Below are 10,949 nucleotides of genomic sequence, written 5' to 3'. Positions count from 1 at the left end.
AAGACCAAAAGTGCACTAATATTATAAATATGGAGAACTATATTTAGTACTCCATATGAAAAAGTAAGAATGACTTTGAGTCCACACCCAAAGATAAGGGACAATTTTAAGCTATTTCTCTAACAATTTCAGACGAGCTAGCTTACACTAAGAAATATAAGAAACACTTTCTGTGTTTAATACAAATACATTATATTGATTAAAATTGAAGTGTTCAATAGGTAAAGGCTGAGTTATTCTAATGAAAATTAATGATAATGTTAAGGGAATGTCTATTATCTGGACAAAAAATATTTTTAAAGTATTGACTTGAATAGTTGAAACTCAATCTAAAAATATTTTGGCTTATACTCTTAATTACTAATGTAATCTTCATTATATAGACAAATCTTCTTATCCATCATCCTATTTAATTGTGGAATCAGACCTGCTATTAATATTGGGATCTCCGTTTGTAGGGTGGAGTACTGGAGTCCACATACATTTCTAAATCCACCATTTCACATATTAGTTCCGGGGTACATGTTACTTTTTACAACAATATGTTTACTATTCTTTGAATAATAATTATCCAAAAAAGGAGCACTAAAAAAGAGATAGTACTGAGAAGATTAAAGTTATAAAGGCCAACACAAAAGAAAAAAAGAAAAAAGAAAGAAAGGACAACACATATACCCAATAAATTTAAGAAGCTTCTCCACTAAGATTGTATTTTTCTCTATTGCTCTTTTTAGTTCAAATTTTGATTCTCTAACTTTCTTTGCATTCAAATTAAATAAGAAGAAAAAAAGTAAAAGAAGAGCTTTTAAGGAGCAAAAGAAAAAGGAAATTTTGACTAAAGAAAGTGTTTTGTACGGAGGATAATATCTCGAAAAGTATTTTTATAAAATGTTTTTCATAATAACATATATTCATCTAATTTCTCAAAATAGCTTTCCTGGCAATAGAAGTGAAGTTATTTTCCGAAATTCACCCATCCCATCTAACTGAAATGGGTATTTTCGATGATTAGTCACCAGATTTATTGAAGAGAGTACGAGCGGCTCGATTACGAGGCCAATAAAGCAATCGCTTGGGGCCTTAATTTTTTTGGAGCCCCATTTTTTATTTAAAGATGTTTTTATATATAAATTGTTGTCTCAAGAGAGAAGTTTTTCAAAACTAAAATTGATAAAATCTTATCCAAGATCAACAATGTCTCAACATAGACTGCTATATTATCAATTGAAAAAGAATTGTTAATACAAATCGATTATGAAACAATAATTAATGATTTCACATCTAAAAAAGCTAGAAAAGTGGACTTTATATATATATATATATATATGACGATCTTTTCTTAAAAAAAATTAGGATCTCCATTCGAAATTTAACTTTAGACCCCCAATGTTGTAGAGACAGTCAAATATTAAAATAATAAGAAAATTATTCATAAAAATATATTATAATATTAGGATATGATACATTATGAAATGAAAACTATCCAAACAAAGATGCAAGCTTCCGAGGTACACTACTTCAACACCAAGCAAAAGAATCTCTCAAATTCCAAGCTGTTAAAAGCAAAAAATGATAAAGTTACTATCAGTACCCTACACTGCCCCACCATGGATACATTATTTCCATAATTCACCAGTATAGTTATATACGCAGTGACGAGTGCAGAATTTTTCACAAGCGATGTTAATATTTAAAGAAAGTGAATAAATGAATAAATAATAACGATAAATAGTGTCATTTTTCATATTTATACCAAATATTTTCATTTTGCTTATTATCTATACATGCATATTTGGTGCTCTCTCTATTCCGGTCTATGTGAAGCATTCGACGAACGAGTGTCAAAACAACTAATTTATTATTTGAATTCAGGTATATATTCTTCATATTTAATACGTGTATATATATACACACACATAAAAACTACATAAAGAATACTACAAGTCAGTATAGCTAATGATTCAAAAAATATTTTTAAAAAAATCGAGAAAATCATAGTAAAAGAAAAATGTTCGACTGTCCAAATTGCAATATCACATAAAATTGGATGCGGAAGTAAAAAAATTAGGTCACCACTTGAAGCAAGGTATACCCACCCTATATTTTGGGTTGAAGCAAGTAAATGTATTTTGAATTTTAAGTTTAGGAGTTCCAAAAATTTGTTGTATGTCCATATTCAGTTTAAGTCTCATCAAATGTACAGGACCTAGACTAAAATAATTGTGTTCTGCCCAATCTGTACCTTACATGCTTTCTCTGCCCCCTAGCCTATATGCATGCATCTATATATATACACACTCGGAGTAATATATATCACTACACAACCTTAACACAACAAGAAACTATATTCTCGCTGTGTGTGTGTGAGTGTAAAACATTGTGAAGCTAAGCTCAGCTGTATTAATGGAGATCATGAACATAGATGGACAACATGATGCAATTGTGTTCTTTGACGTGGAGACGACGTGCCCAGATCCGTTTCGGATCCTATATGAATTCGGATCCATATATGTATGTCCAAGGAGGTTGATTGAGCTTAATAATACTAGTTATAAGACCCTGATCCGACCCGATGACTTGGATATATTAACGGATCGTTCTTGGAAAAATCTTTCAGAGAAAGGCATTACAAGAGAAGACTTAGTTTCTGCCCCTCACTTCTCTAAAGTTGCTGACACTATCTACCATATCCTCCATGGTAAGTAATTAGCATATAAAAAAAACTCATCATTCTCATGTTTTTTTATTTTTTCCAACTTTTACACACTAGTAACTATAGAATGGGAGTGTCCCTATATCAGAGTAACGGTAAAATTATCTTCATATAATCCTTACTTTGTAGGTTCAAGCTTGATATTTGCATCAGGATAGGCTACCCATATTATACTCCTTGGAATGCGGTCCTACCCCGAATACTGATGTACCCTTTTTACACTAGTAACTATAGTAATGTAGAAAATGTTTTTGTTAGTTTCTCACTCGATGTTTGGCACCCGCTATGAGGGCCCGACTAATTTGGATTCGTGCCCGAAAGTCTCACTCTGAGGGTAAAGTGCTCTCTACCAAAAGCAATCACTTCATATCCAGGGCATAAACTCGAGACTTTCAATTATGAATTAATTAAATGATACTTATCATCCTATCACAATCTTTGATGTTATGTGAAAAAATACTTAGTATATAAGATTACTCGTATAATTGTTATAACACTTTATAGTGAAGTATAAATTGGTAACTTGGAAATTGAGTTAATTTTACTTATGGCTACTGAACTCTACTTGTTATAATGATAAAGTCGCAGAATTATTTTTATTATCAAAGTACTGAATTTTACTTATTATAACTGTAACATCATAAAATTATTTTTTGTCACATTAAAGTCATATTGAACTGAGTATGAATTAATCAGAAAATACAAATTGACTCGAAATGTCAATTTTTTGGCGTACAATTATGACACTTTACTCACCACGTTAGCGCGTTACCACTATAAATTTCACGTCAGAAAATAAATATTTCACCTTGGAATAATTTTGACTACCCTCTTCATCATTCTCGATCCTAAGTTACATTCGAAAGTGTTGTAATTGCATATGTAAATGTTATGAGAAGTCTAATTTTATTCTTGTGTGACGCTTGTATCTCTATATATTGAGACAGATCGAATATGGGCTGGACATAATATTGAGGACTTTGATTGTGCTCGAATTAAAGAGGCGTTTGATGGAATTAATAAGCCAGCACCAGAATATAGGCACTTGATTGATTCACAACATTTGTTAACGGGCTGGTTTGGAAAGAGAGCTGGTAACATGAAGGTATTTTTTTATTTCCTTTGATGACTCTGAATCAAGGGGTGTAGCCTAGAGGTCAGTGAAACTGAAACAAACCGGGAAAGTAAAGGTGGACTCGATACATTTGTTACGGGTCCGTCCGAGCCCATTAGATTTGGTGCAAATCATGTATTACCTTTGTCTGCACAATCGGATTTCGAAATTTTTATTTCTTAATTTTGATCGTGAAATCAGACATAAAATCTTTAAGTTTTTTTAATAAAATTTATATATTTGGGAACTACGTAAGAATTAGGCTGATACTAATTTGTGTGATAATGTCTGTAGCAGTTGGATAGTCTTGCAGCTTATTTTGGATCTAAAAAGCAAGTGCATAGGTAAGTATGAATATTAATTCGTTTGTATTAAGGATAAGTTGATTGTTATTAGACCATAGTTTGATATTTTTAGTGGAGGCCGCGTAGTACTATAAAACTAGGAATTAACGACAGACAAATGTTGTAACTAAACAGCAAAATCTGTCGATAATCCTATTTAGCGACAAAATAGCATGCATTATCAAACAATTTTGTTAGCTACGAGCATTTTTAGCGGCGGATTAGCGACAAAGTTCGTAACTAATTCCAGTTTTTTTCATAGTATGGATCAAGTTTGTGACTTCTTTATCTCTGTAATTTCAGGAGTTTGGATGATGTCCGGATGAATCTTGAAGTTGTCAAGCACTGTGGAGCTGTTTTATTCTTGGTAAGTGTAATTATTATTTTGCTCATATTTTGTTTCAGTTTATATGACGCAATTTTCTTATTTGTTTGTCCCAAAAAAAAGAATGATACATCTCTATATTTGAAACAGTCTAACTATAAATTTCTCATTTTATCCTTAATGAAAAGCTTTTAAAGCATCACAAATGCTATGATACACAATTCAACTTATTTGCAGGAGTCTATGTGTCCCGAGATTCTTCCTCAAACTTCATGGATTTCACCCGATGAAGTTTCTATATATTCTACGTACGCCATCCCTGCCTCCTTTTACGATGGAAACCCGAAAATACGTATTATGCACCACGACATTGATTTGAAGTTGCATTGCAGTCGCCTCAAAGTGCGATTTGGAATCAGGAAGTTCGATAATGCTAATCGTCGACTCACTTTCGTGGTGGATGCCTCTTCGCTTCTATGTGAAATTCTTGACAAATGTGATGTTCATGCGGAGCAGTTGTACAAGGATTTTGGTGGTAACTCGGAATGGTTGCCTGTTGTTCACAGAGTTTATCAAAGCATTCGATTGCGGTAAGTTACTAATCTATATGCTCGGACCCTCCAAATATGTTGTCACGCCAGTGTCGAGTCATCCAAAAATGTATAGCTTTTGGAGGATTCGACACACATCTGACAGACTGATAGTATATTTGAAGAGTCCAAGTGAAATAACTTCTAATCAGGAAAGATAACCTCAATCCAGATATCCCAGAAAATCAGTCACCTTTTTTCTTTGTTTTCTGCAATTGTTTTAGTGAGATATATTACATGTTGCTGATTTTGATATAGAACTGCTTTGATATATTTATAATAGTATCAATCAGCTAAGTGAGAAAATGTTGATACTGTCACGTGCCGGAACCCCAGACTTTGCGACTGGCACCCAACCAGGGGCGGATCTACACCCTATTGAGGGTGTTCACCCGAACACCCTCAGCAAAAAAGTACACTGTATATATAAAGAATTTTTATATGTTTTATGTACATATATAGATTTTTAACACCTTGACCACAAGAGTAAGGGTTGGTTCAGTGATTTAGGGAGTTTAAAATTCACCTTGGGGTTCCAAGTTCAAGCCTCGGGCACTACATTTTTATTTTTCAAACCCTCTCAGAGAATATCCTAGATCCTCCACTGCACCCAACAACCCCCATATCGAGCGAACAATTCATTAAACATAGTAAATGCACCCTAAACAGGATATAAGTCGAACATAAAGACGTAAATAATCCAAAAGTCAATTACCAAGTACAATGCAGAATTCAAAATAGGTATGAACCCGCATTTGGATGAGCATCTAAGAGTTGCGATCATGGAAGTCAATAGAGTTGACTCCACTCGTGTTTGTGAAGCCCATCTCCCTTTTACGGTTCAGGCCATCTCTCCACCTTTTGCGATTGCAAGACATCAGATGACAACAAAAAATTTAAAACTGTCTAAGATTCCAAAATGTGACGAAACTCACTCAAGCCCCTCACCCCCCCCCCCCCCCGGTCTGAATTCAAATCATCTTAGTAAGTCCGAAATGGTAATATCATCTTGTACAAGTCGCAAATATTCAAAAAGAGGGGTTGAATTGTTGCAGATTTTCCTACCTCACTTATGTAGAGGCCTAGCTTCAATCTATTCTTCAGGTTCATAAGGTGTCCATCCTAATCATAAATAAAGAAAGTCCATCAAGAATCTGTTGCTCATTTTTTTCCTTCTTTACTTATGCAGAGACTTGACTCAATTGTCATTTGTCCTCTTTATTATATCCTTGAAATTTTCTTATTTCTGAAAAAAGGGAAAGTAAAAGTACAAATATGTAACGAATATGTTGAGCAACCAATTAAGGCATTTCGTCAAGATTTGGATTTAGTTTACTATTTTTGTTGAGTCGCCCCTGATGCTTTAGGCACCTGTATTGTCAGATCCTCCAAAACTATATTACTAATTTTTTGGGGATCCGATATGAGCCTGATGGAACATTATAGGCTTTTATGTGTTTTATTTGATCATATTTCACTTTCTATTTGCTTAATGTGCAGCTTGAAGGCTAGAGGGGAAACACATATAGAGAGACATCAAAATGGATCTTTCACCAACCAAAGAGTTGAGTCCAGTAACTTTGACTCTGCAGAATTAGAGAGATTGATCATTCCTGGGAACTTTGTGGATGCATATCTCTCTTTGGACACCTTTGATTATATGGAGAAAGCAGGAATCCGCTTAGTGGCTGATAAGTTGATTATACATCACTAGAACTTCTTAACGTATTATTCTGAGCTTAAACGGGAAAACATGGTCAGTCAGGATTATATAGTTGATTCTAACTTGTTTAGGATTGAAGCATAATTATTAGTATTGTTGTTGTTGTTGTTGTTGTTGTTGTTGTTGTTGTTGGTATTGTTGTTGTTCTTTCGTATAATCCTGAGCTTAAGCAGAAAAATATGGTAAGTTAGGATTCATATAGGGACCTCAATTTCTTTGGTATTGAGATGTAGTTGTTGTTATTATTGTTTTCTACCATATTATTTTGAGCTTAAACAGAAAAATATGATCAACAAGGATTCATAGAAGCAACCTTGGTTGTCTGGAATTGAGGAGTAGCTATTGTTGTTGTTTCGTAATTTATTATTCTGGCTTAAATAGTGTCCATTGTAAAGTTGATATGATGTCCTGTAGAAAGTGTACCTTGCTATTTTATGAATGTAACAAGTATTAACAAAGGGATTCGATAAGTTTGGTTTAATCTGGTTTTTAAAATCAGCTTCTCTTTTGTTACACTCTTTCTGTTTTAGTTCAGGTGATTCCTAATTTTATTCCTTAAAAAAAAAAAGAAATAATTCTACAGTCGGAAATATTTTACTTTAAACATTTACCCTAATGAAAAGCTTTTATAATCACACAACATTTATGTCATGTTTGATTATATGGAGAAAGCATGAATTGCCTTAGTGGCAGACAAATTGATTACAAATTAGAAGTTTTTACAACCACAATATTATTACTTTATGAATGTACCAAGTATTTAGAAGAAGAAAAAGTACTAAGTATACTAATAACACCTCAATTCCTAAGAAAAATGCTTAAAGCTAGGGAATCTGTGGAGCATGAGATCTGGTGGGAAATTAAAGCAGGATCATCTACTGTGTGGTATGAGAATTGGACAAAACTCGGAGCATTACATTATGTGATCCCAGTTGAATATCCAATCAATGAGGAATTAGAGGAAGTTGCAGAATTAATAGAGGAAGGAAGGTGGAAGACAGAATTACTGCAACAGAACTTCCCAGCAGATATAGTGGAACATATTGAATCAGATATTCATATTGAGAAATTACATGGATACTGGGACAAGCCATGGTGGATGCCTACAAGTTCAGGAAAATTCACAGTAAATAGTGCTTGGAATCTATTGAGGCATAGGGAAGCAGAACAACAAGATTACAAGTACATGTGGATTAAAGGGATACCTTTTAAGGTATCATTTTTCCTTTGGAGATTATGGAAGCTTAAACTTCCAACTGATGAACAGTTGCAAAGAATGAGGATTGCTTTGGTTTCTAGATGTTATTGTTGTCTCATTCCAAAATAGGAAACAATGCAACATCTGTTTGTAGCTGGTAACTTTGCACAAGAAGTTTGGAGAGTTTTCATGAATGCAGCAGGGATAAAAATGAATCTAGTACAGATTCATCAAGTTATTAGAGAATGGTGGAATGCAGTGGAGTCAAGCTAAAGCCAATACTGCAGGCAGTCCCAGCTATGGTTACTTAGGAATTGTGGAAGAGAAGGAACACTATCAGACATGGGGGTAATGTTAGTTTTAAGAGGGTGATTCATAAAGTTAACAACAACCTGTATTATCTGGCTAAACTGAGATATCCATGGTTAAAACATTTACCCTTCATATGGCCAGATATGGTGAATTTTCTGGGTGGATACAAGCCTATTTTAATCACAAGGACAGTGTACTGGGACTTTCCTAATGAAATGTGCTATAAATGCAATACTGATAGAGCATCTAGAGGGAATCCTGGACCTAGTTCTTATGGATTCTATGTGAGAAATTGGATAGGGGAGTTGGTGTTTGCACAATGCCAGAAGATAGAGGAAACCACATATGTAGTGGCTGAAGCAAGGGCAATGATGGAAGGTTTATCTTTCTGTGTCAACAAGAATATTCAACCCTTACTATTGGAAACATATTCAATGCTGCTGAAAAATGTGGTGGAGAGAAATTGGGAGGCACTATGGTGTATTGCTTCAATGGTGGACAGAATAAGAGCTTTAAAGGAAAATTATAATGTGACAGTGCACTATGTTCTTAGAGAGGGAAACACTGTGGCGGATTATTTAACTAACCTAGCTTTTGATTTTGCAAGTACATCAAGATTCAATAGTTTTTCTGAAATGCCTAGTGCAGGAAAGAAATTGCGTAACATGGATAAATATCATACACCCAGTCTCATAATAAAGCCAGCAAAGAATAAACAACATCAAGGAAGTTCACAAGTGATTATGTAACTCAAATATTGATATGGCTTCAATGGTGGTATTAGGCCAAGGCTCATTCCATTGAAGTTGTATTAATATGAGAGCTACAAAATTACTCTGCCATCTGTAATCATCAGCTACAACATTCAGAAATTAACATATATGTGTATGATCTGAACACTAAGCACATATAGATCTACAAGAAATTACCCATAATTTTACTTTCAGATCGCTAATTGGGGTACAAGGACTGAAGTCGATTTCTTCATTTTCCTACTAGAATCCTCACCTCTAGCTGGCACGAACAGATCTAAGCTAGGTAACGTCAATGGGCAAGGATTCGTTTCTTCTGAGTTGTTTACTCCATAGATCCTCACTGCATCAGGTGAGAGGTATTAGGTGCAATAAAAGTGAAACTATACCAAAAAAAGCGAATCTTACCTTTGAGTTCAGCTCTGCCTGATCTCGTCTCGTGCAGCTCCTTCAAACTAGTGGTACCTCCTATGATCTCGATTTTCGCTGAAGGCTGGATGCAGTAAAGTCAGACAGAAACTAGTGGTGGCGGTCGGCATAGAGTGATTTAGGAAACAACATTGGATATCTGCTTTTGTTTATTTTACTTTTTTTATTCTTTGTTTGCTTTTTCCTTCTTTAAATCTCTTATTTATTTATTTATTATTCTAATAAAATATTACCCACTAAGTTTTGCTTTGTGGTATTCAAAATAAAAATAAAAACCTCAATTGCTTCAACAATAAGCTGATGAAAATTGGATACAAAGGAATTGGATGAGTTTGGTTTTATCTGATTTTTAAAATCAACTTCTCTCTTGTTATGAAATGTTGGGACAAGTGCACAAATAGCCAAGTTTGAGACCGTCATTTGAGTTATAACCATCGTGTGTAAAAATTACTAAGATCAGTGGAACGAACTTCAGACATATGAAGTTAGGCTTTATCAAATCTAATTTGTGCAAGTAAACTTCAAATATTTTTATCTTAAGTCCAATCTCAAACTTCAAATATTTTTATTTAAAATTTGGCTTGACAACATCAAACTAGTGTGATCATACCAGTAACTAATTCTAGATGGTTTGCTAAAATAAGAAAATCGTCAATGCATAATGTTTACCCCTAAAAATATAACAATTAAATTTGTACGCGGTTTAAAGGATACGTGGTTTAATTTGTTGTTAACGTGATGATATATGAAATAACAATCAGTTGCAACTAAAGAATAAGAATTGAAACAGCCTGTGAATTGTTATCTTCCACTGTGGATTGCCCAATGCGAAGCTCTCTTGCCTCTTAACCAGAATGAACAAGTATATAACTTTCACTTTGAATAACGAATGTTACAGAGTTTTTTTACCAAAAAAGTAGAATCCTCTCTAACAAATGAGGCTCTACCCCTATTTATATTACAAAGGCAAAACCCTAATGCTTCCCCTAAATAAGGTAAAAATCTATTTATATGTCACGCCCCGAACCATGGCCTGGAGGTAACACGGCACTCGGTGCCTGACTGCATGTAACCGAGCGAACCACATGACTTGCTGAATCATCATGATGCATAACATAAGCGGAATATAACGTGAATGCATGATGATCCTTTATAAAACGTAGTAAGTCATAATACTTAATAAAGTACTTGTTTAAACATAAGTGAGCCAAAATGGCTATACGACTCCAAATGTCTGACATGACTTAACTGACTTGTCTAGTCTATGAAACCTCTATCATGAGTCTGACTGGAAAACATATTTACTGGGATAAGGCCCGCAGCATACCTTTAGATGCATAATTAATCATAAAATAAAAGTTGACAAAACCCCGAATGAGATGGGGCTCACCAATAAGCTGATACGAATGTTGTCCTACTGAGCAGATGTGTCGTCCTGTATATCAGTAC

The 10,949-nt window shown here is 34.2% G+C and overlaps 1 protein-coding gene across 3 annotated transcripts; it reads left to right on the top strand.

The window, feature by feature from the left end:
- Positions 1-2,140: 2,140 nt before the first annotated feature.
- Positions 2,141-7,290, top strand: LOC132625955 (protein NEN1-like). Of its 3 annotated transcripts, XM_060340631.1 has the most exons (7): positions 2,141-2,698; positions 3,661-3,818; positions 4,122-4,171; positions 4,475-4,538; positions 4,734-4,804; positions 4,889-5,086; positions 6,587-7,290. In XM_060340631.1, exons 1-7 carry the CDS (start codon positions 2,404-2,406, stop codon positions 6,798-6,800), a joined length of 1,050 nt encoding a protein of 349 aa, XP_060196614.1. In that variant the 5' UTR covers positions 2,141-2,403; the 3' UTR covers positions 6,801-7,290. The 3 variants fall into 3 exon arrangements, with proteins under 3 accessions (XP_060196614.1, XP_060196611.1, XP_060196612.1); XM_060340628.1 differs by having other exon boundaries at positions 2,146-2,698; positions 4,734-5,086; XM_060340629.1 differs by having other exon boundaries at positions 2,148-2,698; positions 4,125-4,171; positions 4,734-5,086.
- Positions 7,291-10,949: the final 3,659 nt, after the last annotated feature.

The sequence above is a fragment of the Lycium barbarum genome, chromosome 2 (genome assembly GCF_019175385.1).
Source record: "Lycium barbarum isolate Lr01 chromosome 2, ASM1917538v2, whole genome shotgun sequence".
Lineage (NCBI taxonomy): Eukaryota > Viridiplantae > Streptophyta > Magnoliopsida > Solanales > Solanaceae > Lycium > Lycium barbarum.
Note: the sequence above shows the minus strand (reverse complement) of the source record. Positions and strands in the feature narration are given on the sequence as shown.